At 43.9% G+C, this 17,336-nt stretch overlaps 1 protein-coding gene across 8 annotated transcripts in view; it reads right to left on the minus strand.

Moving 5' to 3' along the window:
- The window catches only part of NINL (ninein like), a 171,765-nt gene that overhangs the window by 9,433 nt on the left and 144,996 nt on the right, over positions 1 to 17,336 (minus strand). For 7 of the 8 annotated variants that reach the window (XM_044263836.1, XM_044263833.1, XM_044263832.1 and 4 more), the window contains 3 exons: positions 14,882 to 14,951; positions 2,558 to 2,713; positions 1,769 to 1,882 (listed from right to left, as the gene is read on the minus strand). In XM_044263836.1, the coding sequence (XP_044119771.1) occupies positions 1,769 to 1,882; positions 2,558 to 2,713; positions 14,882 to 14,951 (340 nt within the window). Of the gene's footprint in view, positions 1 to 1,768; positions 1,883 to 2,557; positions 2,714 to 14,881; positions 14,952 to 15,944; positions 16,050 to 17,336 lie in introns of all 8 variants that reach the window. The other variant, XM_044263837.1, reaches the window with a different exon arrangement.

Raw genomic sequence — 17,336 nt, forward strand, 5'->3', positions numbered from 1 at the left:
GTACTGGGTCCCCAGGCACCAGCCAAACCCACACACCAGCCCTTCGAGCCAAGGGCTTGCAAACAGCTGATCCAGCCGTGCCTTCAGAGGATGCCTGTCCCAACCCCACTGGACTGCCGTGGCCCCCCTGACACAGCAAGTGACAACAGCCCAGGTGAGCCAGTGAGCCCATAGACTGTGAAGGAGAATGGTGCACAGTGCTACAAGCTGCCAGGTTTGGGGGCGGCTTGATATGCTGCAAGTCAGAACCAAGCCAAGATGGGGATTCCCAGGGACATGTGGTGCGTGCAGTATTCTGCTCCCCCACCCTCACTCTGAGCTGCACAAAGTCCCTTGGCCAGGCCCTTTAATGCCCTCCCCCGAGTTGCTCCCCTGCTTACACCTGTTCAAGCTGCCCTCTCTCCCTCTGGGCCTCCGCCTCAGAACCACCCACACAAGGGTGCCAGTCCTGACCCTGACTCCCTCCCACGTGGCTCCACACCCATCCTTACCATGCGCGGCCTGTCACTAGACTCCTTACATACCCTGTAGGCTCCCCTTACTTCCCTCATGGGAACTTTCACTGATGTGGTTTTGGGGGTCCTCTTCTAGATCACAAAGAAGGGGAAACCAGCTCATATAACAGAAGGACTGCCTAAGGTATCTTCTGCCTGTGACAATGGCTGACTCCTAGTCCCCAAGGGCTCAAACTGCTCAAGGCAACTTCTCAAGCTTCCTTTCAGACTTAAAGAAAGACAGAGAAGGGATCCTCTAAATGCTCAGAAGTATCTCTGGGGCAGTGCTTGTTTGCAGTGGGAAGGCTGAGAGCCCACAAGTCCCCAAAACACATCATAAGGCCTGGGTTGTAGTGGGGGTCCCACAACCAAGTCCAACTATAGGGCCAGGAGCCAGCTGGGGAGCCCTAAAGAGGCTCAGTGAGGGAAGTATGCAGGTGCCACACTCAAGGGAGGATAGTCCTGGGCCTCAGGGCAGTGGGTTAGAGAACCCTCCCACACCATGCTGGAGAGGTTTCTCCCATGGCCCCTCTTTCCTTCCTGCAGCCCCCAGCCCTCTAAGCGCATCCCACATCTAAGTCCACACAGGATCCTCAGGGTACCTCCCGCAGTCACACACCCGCCATTCTCTCTCCTGCTCCCCCAGAAAGAATCAGCTCCCCCTGTCTTGTGTCCCTGGACCCCACACTGTCAGGGCACCCCAAAGCCCTTGCTTGGCCTGTCCTGCTCTCATTTACTTGTCCAAGACTACAAGCTCTCCACCTTCCTATCTCTGTACCTTGAGAACCTGGTGTGCTGGATAAATGCTATAGCAGGAGAGGAGGCAGGAGGCAGGAGCTTGACACCCACACTGTGTGCAATATCAGGGCTTCTGTGCACAAAAAAAGCCTATGTGAGTATCGGATGGGGCACCTAGCTTGCTAACCACTGAGACTGCTCCGCCCTATGTCCTTGGATCTGGTGCCAACTCCTCCACCTCAGAAGCTACCTGTCACTCTCCTTCACTCTTCTGATTTGCAAATGGCACACCCAATAGAACAGCCTACTGGCCTCCTTCCCTTGTGCATAAATAGCTGTGCCCATGGATTGCTCAACTGAGCCTGCACAACGCCCAATTCAGTCTTGGGACTGTAAGCACCCAGCCAGCTGTGTAACCTCAGTCCAGCCTAATGACCTCTCTGGGCCAGACCAGTCCTGGCCAGGCTCTGTCAGTGCTAAACCGTGTTGACTTTCTTCCAGCTGAGACACAGCTACTGGCCATCACGCACACTCACCTGGTCTTGACTTTCTTCAAGAGTCTCTCTCAGCTGTGACTGTGACAGTCTCAGGCTCCGACATTCCTGATTCATGTGTTTGAGTTCAAGTTCAAGTTTTTGGATGTGCTCACCCTGTTTTTAAAAAATCAATTTCATAAATATAAGAAATATCTCAGCATTGATACATGCAGAAACTTCAGAAATGTACAGAAAAACAAAGATTACAAAATTTAAATCACCCATCATCCCAGAAGCCTGAGGACCACACCTGACATTGCTGTGACTTCAGCCCTTCCTCCAAATGTGCATTTCTAGCCATAAGACTAATATAGCATCGTGTATGCTATGCCTTCCTCAGTGTATCTTGGGCACTTCCCCATGACATGAAAAATGATTTGAAACATAATTTTTAATGGCTGCACCAGAATTTACAGCCTCATTCAGTATTATTGATGATTCAAGCTGATTCCAATTGTTTTGCTATTAGAAGTATCACAGCAATGAAAATACTTCCAGCTAAATCTTTCCACGATGATCAAACTCCCATAAGCAGAATTATAAAGTCAGAACATACCAATATTCTTGATGTATGTTTTTCCCAAATGTCCTCCTGGAAGGTCTACCAATTTACTCTCCTAGCATCAGGATTTAATTCCTTTCTGGTTTTTCTAGATATTGAGGATTTGCAAAAGCTGCTAAGTCAACAAATTTTCCAGGGCGCTTACTTACTAAGTCTCTATCCTTACCTGAGGGGTGAGTCTACCTCCAGGCATTTTAAGGCTATTCCTGATGTTTTCAGATACTCACCTGCAGCTCCTCCCACTGCCCCACCTCCTCCAGTCTCTGTGTTAATAGCTGAATGGTGATGCAGTTCTCATTCTGGGCCTGGTGGGGAGAGGCCACCTCTCCCTGCTGAAGGACCTTCTCATTGAGCTGCGACACTTCATCCCTACATTTCTGACTCTGAAGCAAAATGGGTTAAAATGCAGATGACAAAGTTATTTTTTTTTTAAACAGCGGCTCAATTCAGATCATTCCAGTGGCTCCCGACCAGGAACGACTTTGTTCCCTGAGGAACATCTGGCCATGTCTGGAGACACCGCTCGTTATCATGGCTGGGGAGGGGATACCTCCGGCATGTCATGGGGGAGGCGCTCGGCACCCTCCAGTGCAGGACTGATCCAGCCCCATTTGACCACAGGGCCATGGAGCAGAAAGCCTGCACCATGCCCCGGAGGCAGTTAAACACATCTGGATCATGAGAGGTGGTTACATCATGAGCACACAAACCACTGCTCTCAAGACTTTCATATTTTTCACATTTCTTTCATGGTTATTTCCAATTATTATTTTAAGCAATTTGACAAAAAACACCCAACTGAACTGTATGAAGCTCCTCAGCGTCTCCTCTGATCTTTGTCATTAAACACTTAAACACAGCTTTCAGCAGGGTGCAGGCAGTGATTAAATTGTATATTCTGCTTTTGCTCAGGATCCCCTGGCCAGCAGCCAGTGGATGCACAACAGGCGCCTGCCAGGAGACAAGCAAGGGCATGGTGCATGCAAACAGCAGCTACAACACTGCCCCTACGACCACCCCCCCTGTGGAAATACCCATTACTTTGAACTATTTGTTGTGAGTGTCTTCATAGACACTGCACGACTGCTGATCTGCTTTTTCCCACAGCATCAGTTCTTGAGGCCATCGGGGCCGAGCGCCTACAGCCCCAGGTGTGGGCAGAGCAGCGTCCCTGGTACCGCTTTCCAGTGCTGCTGGCAAAGCATGGGCACCACTCCCCCGACGGAGGCGCCAGCAACCTCTTACTATTATGTGTCTGAGGATCTGAGGATCTGAGGAGCAGAGGAGGGAACCTTGAAGTTGTTGCAACTTGGATCACTCATGCTTAGTGAGTCTACCCATTTTTCTAGTGACCACTGCTCCCTCTCTTCTCTGTACAGAGATTGTCACCTCATCCTGTCCTTAAAATCTCAGAACTGAGGGCAAAGAGGTGTTTTCAACACATCATAAGCTCACGGGCATTATGTCTGGTATGGAACTCTGTTGTGTTTACTACATTTCATCATGAAAATTGTTTTTCAGTATTGATACACATTCATCTTGTTCTGAGGACAGCCTTGATTTCATTAACAGCCAGAAATGGAATCTGCCTTCAGTTAATTTTCTTCTGCTTACCTTTAATATTTAGTCTTTGTTTGGAAATAATTTCAAATTTCTACAACAGGGCCAGGGCTATGACACAGAATATCTATGCACCCTTCAGCCAGGCTCACCGGCTGGCAGCATCCCTCATGTGCTTTTGCGGTGGACACGTTCTGCAGGTACGTGTATGCTCATGTGTAACCCCCCCCCCCCCACACACACACGCACATGAGGCCCTGCATACATGTTTCCTAAGGAAGTGAATGTGTTCTCACATGGCTGTCATGCAGGTCTGGCTCAGGACATGAATCATACCACCCACCTCCCAGGTTTGTCAGCTGGCTCAATTACACCCCTTCTTCCCCTCAGGCAGTGCCTTTATTAGGCATGCTGTTTTAGATTCCTTGAATCTGGGAAAGTTCTGTGGCCTTTGTCTTGTATGGCACTGAAAATTTTGACAGATACAGTCCCTCCCTGCCTCGCCCCTTTAACACTTCCTCACTTGGGGTCTGCCAGATGCTCCCGTGACTAGGTTGAGGTGTTTGCCCTGCAGGGCATCCTATTGGGAGCGCAGAGTGCCCTCTCTCTCTCAATGTCTGTGTTCATCACCTCATTTCTAAGTTGCACTCATCTGGGTTTTATTGCAGAAGACAAAATGAGATGCTAGCAGTCATCTCCTTGTCACATTTTAAAACAAATGGGCTTACTATGAACTCAGTCAGGCCTTTAGGCCTAGTTTCCAGTTAATAGGCAGTATAAGGAACAGAGGAGCAGACTGAACAACACTATCAGATCCAGAATGTGGAATGGCCTACAAGACAACTGCCAGGTCTCTTCAAAGAGACAGACTTGAGGGAGCGAAACAGGTGCCAAGTTAAAAAGATTAAACACATCGAGGCAGGCTGGCCATATTTTCCAAAGACAACCTCAAAGACAGGCTCAACGGCCTCTCCCACCCCACATCCCCTTCTGCACAGTGACCTGGACACTCCCCACCCAGAGGAGACTGTGTTCCTCCCTGTGCCTTGCAGCACCTCGGTGAGGGTGTTATGGAATGATTTCTGAGGTCAGAAGCCTTGTCGCCTGCCATGTGGTCTTCCTGGTGCCCCCTTGTGACACTCCCTCCAGGAGCCGAGTCCCACAGAGAGAAGCCCGCACATGATTCCAGCCCTGGCCTCTGGGTCACCCCAGCTGTCCAGTCTTTCCAGCCCCCATGATGCAGAGCAGAATAGGGCCATCTGTCCTGCACCCTGTCTGAAGCCCTGACCCACAGGTTCTGTGAGCGCGATCAGGCAGCTGTTTTCTGCCCCCAGAATGGCACTGATGGTTCAATGGATCATCCTTAATTGTATCCTAGTTCCAAAAAATTTACCATAGAAGATATTTTTGAATAATTAGAGAAATGTAAATATGGTTGGAATATTGGATGGTGTTAGATAATTACAATTAGGTTTCTTAGGTGTTACAGTAATACTGTGGTTAGGCAGAAATTGCCTTAGAAGCAGGGTCTCACTCTCTTCCTTTCAAATGGCTTGAAAACACACCCACACATACACACCATACAGAGAGATACGAAGATGGGTATAAACAAAGAACTAAACTACTTATGGTATTGTTAACAACTGTCAAATTAAGGTTGTAGTATGGGGCTGATCAGTCAGTGTATATTATGTCAACTGTTCTGTGTATTTAACGTTTTTTATTCTAAAAAGCTGAGGGAAGAAAACAAATGGATACCAGAATCCATTTACAAGTGTGTCCTAGAAATAGGCTCAAAAGGGGATGAGAGGCCCAGGAAAGCCCCTTTCACAGGAAGTTGGTCACAGGCAAATGCAGCTAAACTTTTCATCTTAACTCAACCCAGGAATTACCCTCCTGATAGACAAGGCCTAAGCAAGGCTACTACACCCTCACCATGGACACAGATACCCAGAGCTGGGAGCCCAGACAAGCCATCTGCTCATCAGTGGTCTGACACAGCAGAGCCACTCAGACCAAAGCAGAACCACTCAGTGACCACAGGCAAAGGGCAGAGGGCAGAGGCAGCACTGGGAGAGAAAAGCCTTGGGACTGACCTCAGGGATGGCACAGATTCAAGAAGCCACACATGGCAACGACCCCACACCCCCACCCTGAGAACTAACGAGTAAGTTCAGCAAGGTGGCAGGACTTGCTAACCCATTGTATTTCTATGTCCTGACAGTGAACACACAGAAACCCAAATTAAAAACATAATACTAGTTCTGGTCTCTGGTCTGATGTGAAAAGAGCTCCATCTCCCCAATAAGAAAAATGCTGCTTAAAGTGAAATCAACAACTCCTCTTCAAAACTTTAGAGAATTGTTATCATAGGGCAAACCAACGCCCTGAAAACTGGAGAGACAGGCTAAGGGTTCCCAGTTTACCAGGAGCAGAGGTTGGAACCTGAAACAGGAAGGGAAGTGGGTGCTGTAAGGACGATCCCTAGAGGCTGCGCCTGGCAGGCTTGAGAGTAAAAAAGTCACAGTCTCAGGGGAACCCCCAACTTTCCTGAGATGTCTCAGGTTCTTTCCTTTAACATCAGAGAAAATCCTCTCAGGCTTCTAGCAAGTAGGGGTAAAGTAATTGCTATGGACTGAACTATGCCCCTCCAAATTCCTATGCTAAAGCCCTCAATTCCCACTGTGACTGGAGATGAGGCTTTCAGGAGGTAATTAAGGTGAAATGAGCTTATATGGGTAGGGTCCTAATCTGACAGGCCTATGACCTTTTAAGAAGTAGAGCACTGTCTCTCTCCCTCTGTGTGGCCCTGTGGTGGAAGGGCCATGTGAGGACAAAGAAGGCTGGAGGTCTTCTGGAGGTCTGGAAGTCAGGAAGGTCAGGAAGGTCTGGAGGTCAGGAAGAGGGTTCTCACCAGGAACCAAGGCAGCTAGTACCTCATCCTGGACTGTGGCCTCCAGAACTACAAGACAATAAATTCCCGTGAAGTCCCTCAGCCTACTGCACTTTGTTACAGCAGCTAAAGCCATTCTAAAGGACACTCAGAGGGTTCTGTTCCCTTCAAGAGAAATAATTATACCGGAGCTTAAACAACCACAAACCCTCCAGCCTTTCTGTCTTAGCACACACGACCAATCAGAGTGGCTAAAATAAGAGTGACCCCGCCAAGTGCTGGCCAAGGATGTGAGGAAACTGGATCAAGCATAGATTGCTGGTGGGAATATAAACTGTTACTGTCACTCTGGGTAACAGTCAGGCAGTTTCTTACAAAACTAAATGTGTAACTACCATAAATTCAGTACTTGCACTCCTGGGCACTTATCCCGGTGAAATGAAAACATTCATTGAAAAAAAAAGTGCATAGGCATGTTCAGAGCAGCTTTATTTGTGATAGGCCAGAACTGGAATCAGCCCAGCTGTCCTTTAAAAGGTGAGCATTAAACTGTGGGACATCATCACACAGAACAATATTCAGTAATAAAATAACTACCATTCAGGCAATGCTAGATGAATCTCCAGGCAAGTATAATGTGTGAGAAGGGTCAATCCCAAAAGGTACACTCTCTATGATTTTTTTTAATATAACATTTTGAAATGACAGTTTTAGAAATGAAGGACAGAGGAGTGGATGTCCGGGGTCAGGGGCCAGGGTGGGTAGGCAAGAAGGTGTAAGTGTGGTTGTAGAAGAACAGCATGAAGGATCCCTAAGGAGCTGGAACTGTTCAGTATCTCTCTCTCTCTCTCTTTTTTTTTTTTTAAAGATTTTATTTATTTATTTGAGAGAGATTGAGAGAGCATGGGCAGGGGAGAGGCAGAGGGAGAGGGAAAAGAAGGCTTTTCACTGAGCAGGGAGCATTCCAGGACCCTGGAGTCATGACCTGAGCCAAAGGCAGATGCTTAAGCAACTGAGCCACCCAGATGCCCCAGAACTGTTCAGTATCTTGACCGTGATGGTGGATGCCTGAACCCACACAGTGATGAAATTGTATAGCACTCAGTACACGTACACCAGACACACACACACACACACACACACACACACACACCACACACATATATGCACACACACGGACACATGTACACACCTATACACAGACTTACATGCAGACATACATATACACACACAAACCCATACACATACACACATGCACACACATACCCAAACAAATGAGTACGCAAGTAAAACTGGAGAAATCTAAGTAAGATCCATGGATTGTATCAACATTAATAGCTTGTTATGAGATTTGTTACAGGCTGATTTCTGTCAACCCCAAAATCATATGTTGAAGTTCAAACTCCCAATACCTTAGAATGTCACTGTATTTAGACATAGAGTCTTTAAATGGGTGATTAACACTAAATGAGATCCTAAAAGTGGGATCTAATCTAATATGAAAGTTATTAGGATGAGATTAAAACACAGGCATGTAATAGGGATGGCCATGTGGGGACACAGGGAGAAGATGGCCATCTACAAGACAGGCTTCATGAAATTAACTTGCCGACCCTTGACCTTGGACCTCTAATCTTGAGAAATGTAAGGAAATAAATTTCTGTGTGTAAACCACTCAGTCTGTGGCATTTTGTTATGACAGCCCTAGTGAACTAATACAGATATTATACTTTAGTCTTGTGAAGTGTTACCACTAGGGATCCAAAATCTTTGGGAAGCAGCAAAAGCAGTTCTAAGAGGGAAGTTTATAGCAAGTCAGATATACCTCAAGAAGCAAGACAAATCTCTTATATACAATCTAACCTCATATAAAAAGGAGTTAGAGAAAGAACAAACAAAACCCAAAACCAGTAGAAGGAAGGAAATAATCAAGATTAGAGCAAAAATAAATGATATATAGAAACTAAACAACAACAACAAAAAAAACCAGTAGAACAGACCAATGAAACCAGGAGCTGGTTCTTTGAAAAATTAATAAAATTGATAAACTCCTGGCTAGATTTATCAAAAAGAAAAGAGAAAGGAAGCAAATAAATAAAATCACAAATGAGAGAAGCAAAATAACTAACATCACAGAAATATAAACAATTCTGAGGGACTATTATGAAAAACTCTATGCCAACAAATTTATTTAACAGCTCAGAAAAAATGGTTGAATTCCTAGAAACATATAAACTACCAAAACTAAAACAGAAAGAAACAGAAAATTTGAACAGGCTGATAACCAGCAAATAAATTGAAACAGTAGTAAAAAATCCCCCAACAAGGAAAAGTCCGGAACCAGATGGCTTCATAGGCAAAATCTACCAAACATATAAATTAGAGTTAATACCCATTCTTCTCAAGCTATTCCAAAAAGTAAAAAAGGAAGGAAAACTTCCAAATTCACTCTATGAGGCCCATATTACCCTGATACGAAAACCAGATAAAGACACCACCAAAAAAGAGAACTATAGGCCTGTTTTCTGATGAACACAGATGCGGGAGTCCTCAAAAAAAATACTAGCAAACCAAATCCAACAGTAGCAAAAATCACTCATCACAATCAAATGGGATTTATTCCTGGGTTGAAAGGGCTGTTAAAAATTTGCAAACCAGGGCGCCTGGGTGGCTCAGTGGGTTAAGCCGCTGCCTTCGGCTGAGGTCGTGATCTAAGGGTCCTGGGATCAAGTCCCGCATCGGGCTCTCTGCTCAGCAGGGAGCCTGCTTTCCTCTCTCTCTCTCTCTGCCTGCCTCTCTGTCTACTTGTGATCTCTCTGTCAGATAAATAAATAAAATCTTTATAAAAATTTGCAAACCAATCAACATAATATATCACATTAATGAAAGAAAGGATAAGAACCATATGACTATTTCAATAGATATGGAAAAAGTGAAGTACAACATCCATTCATGATTAAAAACCCACAACAAAGTAGGTTTAGAGGGAACATAATAAAGGCCAGAGATGAAAAAGCTACAGCTAGCATCATCCTCAATGAGGGAAAAGCTCTCAGTTTTTCTCAGGTCAGGAATAAGACAGGGATGGATGTTCACTCTCACCACTTTCATTCAACACAGTATTGGAAGTCCTGGCCATAGCAATCAGGCAAGAAAAAGAAAAAGCATCTAAATTGGCAAGGAAGAGGTAAAACTTCCCCTATTTGTAGATGACATGATACAAAGATATAGAAAACCCGAAAGACTCCACCCAAAAGTTGCTAGAACTGATTAATGAATTCAGGAAAGTTGTAGGATACAAAATCAACATACAGAATCTGTTTCATTTCTATACATCAAATATGAAGGAGCAGAAAGAGACCTTAAGGAATCAATCCTATTTATAATGACACACAAAATAGTAAGATACCTAAGAATAAACCTAACCAACATAGTGAAAGACCTATACTCTGAAAACTATAAAATACTGATTAAAAAAAAACTGAAGATGACACAAAAAAATGGAAAGACATTCCATGCTCATGGCCTAGAAGAACAAATATTGTTAAAATGTCCATACTACCCAAAACAGTCTACACTTTTAATGCTATCCCTATCAAAACACGAACAGCATTTTTCCCAGAACTAGAACAAGCAATCCTTAAATTTGTATGGAACCAAAAAGACCCTGATTAGCTCAAGCAACCTTAAAAAAGAAAAGGTGAGGAGTGCCTGGGTGGCTCAGTGGGTTAAAGCCTCTGCCTTTGGCTCAGGTTGTGATCCCAGGTCCTGGGATTGAGCCCCACAAAAGGCTCTCTGCTCAGCAGGGAGCCTGCTTCCCTTTCTCTCTCTTCCTGCCTCTCTGCCTACTTATCTGTCAAATAAATAAATAAAATCTTTAAAAAAATCTTTTTTTAAAAAGATGAAAACATCACAACTCAAGACTACAAGTTATATTACAAGGCTATAGTAATCAAAACAGTGTGGTATTGGTACAAAAATATACACAAAGATCAATGGAACAGCATAGAAAACCCAGAAATTAAACTACAACTACATGGTCAATTAATCTTTAACAAAGCAGGAAAGAATATCCAATGAGGAAAAAGTCTCTTCAACAAATGGTGTCAGGAAAATTGTACAGCAACATGCAAAAGAATGAAACTGGACCACTTTTTTTTTTTTTTCAATTTATTTATTTTCAGAAAAACAGTATTCATTATTTTTTCACCACACCCAGTGCTCCATGCAAGCCGTGCCCTCTACAATACCCACCACCTGGTACCCCAACCTCCCACCCGCCCGCCACTTCAAACCCCTCAGATTGTTTTTCAGAGTCCATAGTCTCTCATGGTTCACCTCCCCTTCCAATCTACCCAAAAGCACATACCCTCCCAATGTCCATAACCCCACCCCCCTTCTCCCAACCCCCCTCCCCCCAGCAACCTGAAACTGGACCACTTTTTTTCACCACACAAAAAATTATACTCAAAATGGATGAAAGTCCTAAATGTGAGACCTGAAACCATAAAAATTCTAGAAGACAGCATAGGCAGTAATGTCTCTGACACTGGCCATAGCAACTTATTTCTAGATATGTCTCCTGAGACAAGGAAAACAAAAGCAAAAATATACTACTGGAATTACATCAAAATAAAGAGCTTCTGCACAGTGGCGCCTAGGTGGCTCAGAGGGCTAAACCTCTGCCTTTGGCTCAGGTCATAATCTCAGGGTCCTGGGATCAGGCCTTGCATCAGGCTCTCTACTCAGCAGAGAGCCTGCTTCCCCCCATCCTCTGCCTGTCTCTCTGCCTATTTATGATCTCTGTCTATCAAATTTTTTAAAAAGTACATTTAAAAAGCTCTGCATGGCAAAGGAAACAATCAACAAAACTAAAAGGCAGCCTACGGAATGGGAGAAGATATTTGCAAATCACATATCTGATAAAAGGTTAGTATCCAAACTATATAAAGAACTTATAGAACCAACTAATCCATTTAAAAATGGGCAGACCACATGAATAGGCATTTTTCTAAAGAAGATATCTGGAAGGCCAACAGACACATGGAAAGATCACTCATCACCAGGGAAATACAAATCAAAACTACAAGTATCACCTCATGTCTGTCAGAATGGCTAAAATCAACAACACAAGAAAAAACAAGTGTTGGTAAAGATGCAGAAAAAGGGAAACCCTCATGCACTGTTGGTAGGAATGAAAACTGTAGCGCTACTGTTGAAAATAGTATGGCAATTTCTCAAAAAGTTAAAAATAGAACTATCCCATAATCCAGCAGTCATACTACTAGGTATTTACCCACAGAATACAAAAATACTAATAGAAGGACATACATATACCCCAATGTTTACAGCAGCATTATCTACAATAGCTACATTATGGAAATAGCTCCAGTATACACTGTCTGATGAATGGATAAATAAGATGTGAGATACACACATACATACACACAGTGAAATATTACTTGGTCATAAAAAAGAATGAAATCTTGCCATTAGCAATGACATGGATGGAGCTACAGGGCATACTGCCAAGCAAAATAGAGAAAGACAAATACCATATGATTTCACTCATATGTGGAATTTCAGAAACAAAGCAAATGAGCATAGGGAAATAAAGATAGAGAGAGACAAACCTAGAGAGTACAGAGAACAAATTGATGGCTACCAGAGGGGAGGTGGGTGGGAGGATGGATAAAACAGGTAAAGGGAATTAAGGTCTACATTTATCATGATGAGCACTGTGTGATATATGAAGTGCTGAATTACTATATGTGCACTGAAACTAGTATTACACTGGATGCTAAATGAAATTTAAATAAAAACTTAAAAAAATATTACCATTGGGGGAAACTGGTCAAAGGATTTGAAGGATTTCTCTATATTTCTTACAACTACATGAGTTGCAATTATCAATAACAATATCAATTTAAAAAAGAATTTAAAAACCCAAGAATGATACATCCTAGCTTGTGTGCTTCCTCCTTAATAATTCATCCAAAAGGCACCTGCATGGCTCAGTCAGTTAAGTGTCTGCCTTCAGCTCAGGGCATGATCCTGGGGTTCTGGGATAAAGTCCCGCATTCGGCTCCCTGCTCAGCAAACACTCTGCTTCTCCCTCTGCCCCTGACCCCATTCATTTGCACGTTTTCTTTCTCTCTTCAAAAAAATAAATAAATATATAATTATCCAAAGCCAGCAATTGAGACCAAGTATGAAAGGCATCTGTGCAGTGGGGCATACCTACCCCAATGTTCATAGCAGCAATGGCCATAATCACCAAACTGTGGAAAGAGCCAAGATGCCCTTCAACAGACGAATGGATACAGAGGATATGGTTCATATACACAATGGGATATTACGCCTCCATCAGAAAGGATGAATAACCAACTTTTGTATCAACATGGACAGAACTGGAGGAGATCATGCTGAGTGAAGTAAGTCAAGCAGAGAGAGTCAATTATCATATGGTTTCACTTGTTTGTGGAACATAAGGAATAACATGGAAGACATGGGGAGAAGTAAAGAAAAAGTGAATTGACAGAAATCGGAGGGGGAGACGAGTCATGAGAGACTGCGGATTCTGAGAAACAAACTGAGGGTATTGGAGAGGAGGGAGGAGGAGGGGGTTAGGTGAACCTGGTGGTGAGTATTATGGAGGGCACATATTGCATGGAGTACTGGGTGTGGTGTATAATCAATGAATCTTGGAACACTAAAAAAATAAAAAAATAAATTAAAAAAAAGGCAACTGTGTATAGGGGCAAAGAGAGGACCAGTGTGGGGTTAGTGCTGAAACATATTGGGAAGGGTGTTTATGCGTGGGTTAAGGGGAGACTGATCAATAAGTGGATCTTCAAAAATAGAAACTGGCTTCTCACTGCTAGGATATGGTTCCTAGGATAGGATATCCTCTTCTCACTGCTAGATAGGAGTTACAAATATGGAAAGGGAGAAACTAGGCTCATCCCTATGATATTAGGTGGGAATTGCATATATGGGATTTGAATTCATGATTTTCAGAAGAAAGATATATATAAATAAATACTCATGAAACCATATGCATGTGAGTGTGTATGTAAATAAGAACATACATACTCCTTAGTTCTAGCCATTAATTGTGCCTGGAAGTAGTGGCACCCCAGGAGCAGTGGGCACTCCTGGTGCCTGGATCTTGGTCTTTATACACCATTCTAAAATAATGGTGACCAGGGGCTCCTTGTGGGAAGTAGCTGATTACAGGCTGAGGCAGGGGAAGTATTAGACCTGGAATATCTGGGGATACCAGAAAGTAAGGAGTGCTCAAAATATGATCAGGATCTGTCTGGAGAACCCAGAAACTATTGTGAGGGACTCCCATTGGCCAACTCCAGGACAATCTGAACACAAAAATAAATACTGATGGTAATGCTTTATAATGCATTGAATAAAACAGGAACCTAAGATGGTAATATAATGATGGGAATGAGTAAATAAGCCAAAAGGAAAGAAAGCTCTTCCTTATACTAGAATACCAATAAGATTAGTTACCAAGAGAGTAGTTACCAACTGACCACCATCACAGCAAGAAACAAAGGATGCTAAAATAAGGGGATGAGAGTTTGATGGGAAACAGGGTATTTACATAATATCAAAGCATCTACCCATACAACACTCACCAATTACAAAGGAAAAAGTAAGTTTACCATGGAGAAGCCCAGTCAACACCACCCAACCAGGAACCAAAGCTGACCTCACTAGGAGTGGGACAAATCATGCTGAAGAGGCATAATCTAAAGGGAACATCATATAACCCAAACTGAGGGCCTTCCTAGAAGAGAACTGCTATAATCTCTGAAAGTGCCCTGGTCCTAAAGGGAGGGAGCCCCGTGATTCTGAAGGTAAGGGGACAGCTGGCAAAGCTCAGAGAGATGGGGGCTCTGGTGGCACTTCTGCACCCATGTTAACATCCCGACTTTGAGCCAGGGAAGGGGCGGATGGGCTGGCAACTCTCAGATCTTCCAGAAAAAATTTCTTTCCTTCCTTTTTGAAAATCTGAAATTACTTCAAACTAAAGAGAAAAGTGTTTGATGTTAGTGTCATGTGGGTGTCAACACCTGACCTGTTTGTTGAGTTCTTCCACTTCAGAGCAGCTCTTTTCCTGGTTTCTCTTTAAAACCTCGATTTCCTTCCTGTTGAAGAAACAAAATGTATAGTGTCACTGAGCAGCCAGGTTCTTTTGTCCCAGTCATTGCCCCTGAACAGAGGGGGCTCTGGGATTGCAGCTGCAGAACAGACTCACGCTTGCTCCTGGGACCCCCCAAGCCACCACCCTGCCACTGTTCTCCACCACTGCCACCGCCCACCCAGTCAGGACCCCGACCCTGGGAACCAGAGGAATACTGTCACTACTGCAGGAACACGGTAAGAACCTCCATGGCATTTCTCGGTCACACAAAGTAAGATCTCATTAGCAAAATGTGACTGTTCACACCCCGCGGCACAGGCAGGACTAAAACAGCCCAGTATCTGTTGGTGTCTCTTGTAAATGTAAAACTTCCTGGCAGCAAATAAGGGAAATAATGGTTTCCTTCCTTTCTTTCTTCCTTCCTTCCTTCCTTTCTTTCTTTCTTTCTTTCTTTCTTTCTTTCTTTCTTGAAGATGTTATTTATTTATTTGAGATAGAGCATGAGGACTAGCAGGGGGAGGGGCAGAGGGAGAGGGAGATGCAGACTCCATGCTGAGCAGGGAGACCAACTTGGGGCTTGATCCTGGGCTCCTGGGACCATGACCTGGGATGAAGGTAGGTGCTTAACCAGCTGAGCCACCCAGGGATCCAGGGAAACAATGGTTTCTATAGGGAGAAAAAACTTCTAGATTTCAGACTTGCTATAATCTAATAGCAATCACTTGTGGACCACCTGCTCTGGATGATACTTTAATAATCTTTAATTTCATTGTTGGGGAAAAAAAAGGTCAAACTGTCCTTGGATAAGACTATGGCAATGAAAGCAGAAAGCCACTCTCCTTCCACACACAGGTGTCTAGACACTCAACAGGCTGAGCCACCCATGCGCTTGAACACTTCCCACTTTCCCCAGCAACACCTTCAAAGCTCATTGTACAAAGGCCAAAGCATGTTGCAAACTGGAATCCAGGCAGAACCACGGAGCCAAGGCCTTTACCTCTGAACATCATTTGTCCTTTCTGCTGCTTCGAGCTCTTGCTCAATCCTTCCCAGCTCATTTTTCAACAATGCATTTTCTTCAGAAAGCCTATCCAACTTGATTCTGCATGAAAAATTACCATGCTTGATAAGCATGGGGACCCCAGGAGCTGGCCACAATCCATAGTTTACATGCATACGTTCTTGCAGGGGGAAGTCATGGTGGACCCTGCATCATCCCTGGATGGCACAGAGCACACTGTTCCTTTTCCTTTATACACTGCTAACCTGCTATGGTTTGCATCTCCCAAGTAATAAGCTACAGAAAATAAAAACTTTCTCAGCTTCTAAAACAGTCACAGAATCAACAACTCATCAATGTATTCACCACCTCGGCTCTGTTTACTTCATGTTACAGCTGACCTGTTACCACATCTTACAACCATTAGCTAAAATGAGTGAGCTCATGTTAGTATCAATGCACAATGCTGGCTGTGGGTCCTTAGGTTACTGCAAGGATGGTCATCCCCCCCACCAGAGAACTCTAGCATGAAGCTAAGGAACACAAAGGATCAGAAGACCAAAACACATTCTCCTCTTTAGAGAGCACTACCTGCATCATACACCCTGAGGTCAGCACGAGGGAGAAGACTGGGGAGATGCTCACATGGTGCAAGATGGATCCCTCAATGGGAAAAAGCAAGCATGAGTAATTACTACATGAACCAAGTCTGCCTGGAGCCACCTTTGCTTTCTAGTAACTTAGAGATCTCCACTTGGGTAACACCACTGACATATGACAGATAAGCAATTTACCAGTAAAGATCACAAATGAGGCAGCTTAAAACCCATATTTGAAAAAAAACCCATATTTGCTGCCCAAGAAATTTATTCTTTTTTTTTTTTTCGACTTTATTTACTTGAGAGAGAGAGTGTGCACATGCAAGGGGAGGGGGAGAGGGAGAAGCAGACTCCTCACTAAGCACAGAGCCTGACATGGGGCTTGATCCCAGGACCCTGAAATCATGACCTGAGCTGAAGGCAGACACTTAACTGACTAAGCCACTAAGGTACCCCACCCCCAACCACACACAGCAATTTACTCTTAATAGATGCTGGTCTAACATTTGTCTCCCCCCACCCCCATAGGTCCCTATCTGGCATTATCTTCTAATTTTTTCAATTTAAAAATACTCAAAGCCACATAGTCTTATTATATTTATTTAATGTAATATGCTTATAATACCAGTTGTTAAGTGTCTCCTTCATACCCATAAATGGGACTTTATTTTATCTCATGAGGAACTAAAGAGAAAAAGAGAAAGGAAAGTCACTGGAATTTTTAAAGCAGAAAATGGTTTCAAGCAGAGCAGTGAAACAAATGAGGTCTATGTTTGGAAACTGCCACTCT

This window comes from Neovison vison, chromosome 8 (assembly GCF_020171115.1).
Source record: "Neovison vison isolate M4711 chromosome 8, ASM_NN_V1, whole genome shotgun sequence".
NCBI classification, from domain to species: domain Eukaryota; kingdom Metazoa; phylum Chordata; class Mammalia; order Carnivora; family Mustelidae; genus Neogale; species Neogale vison.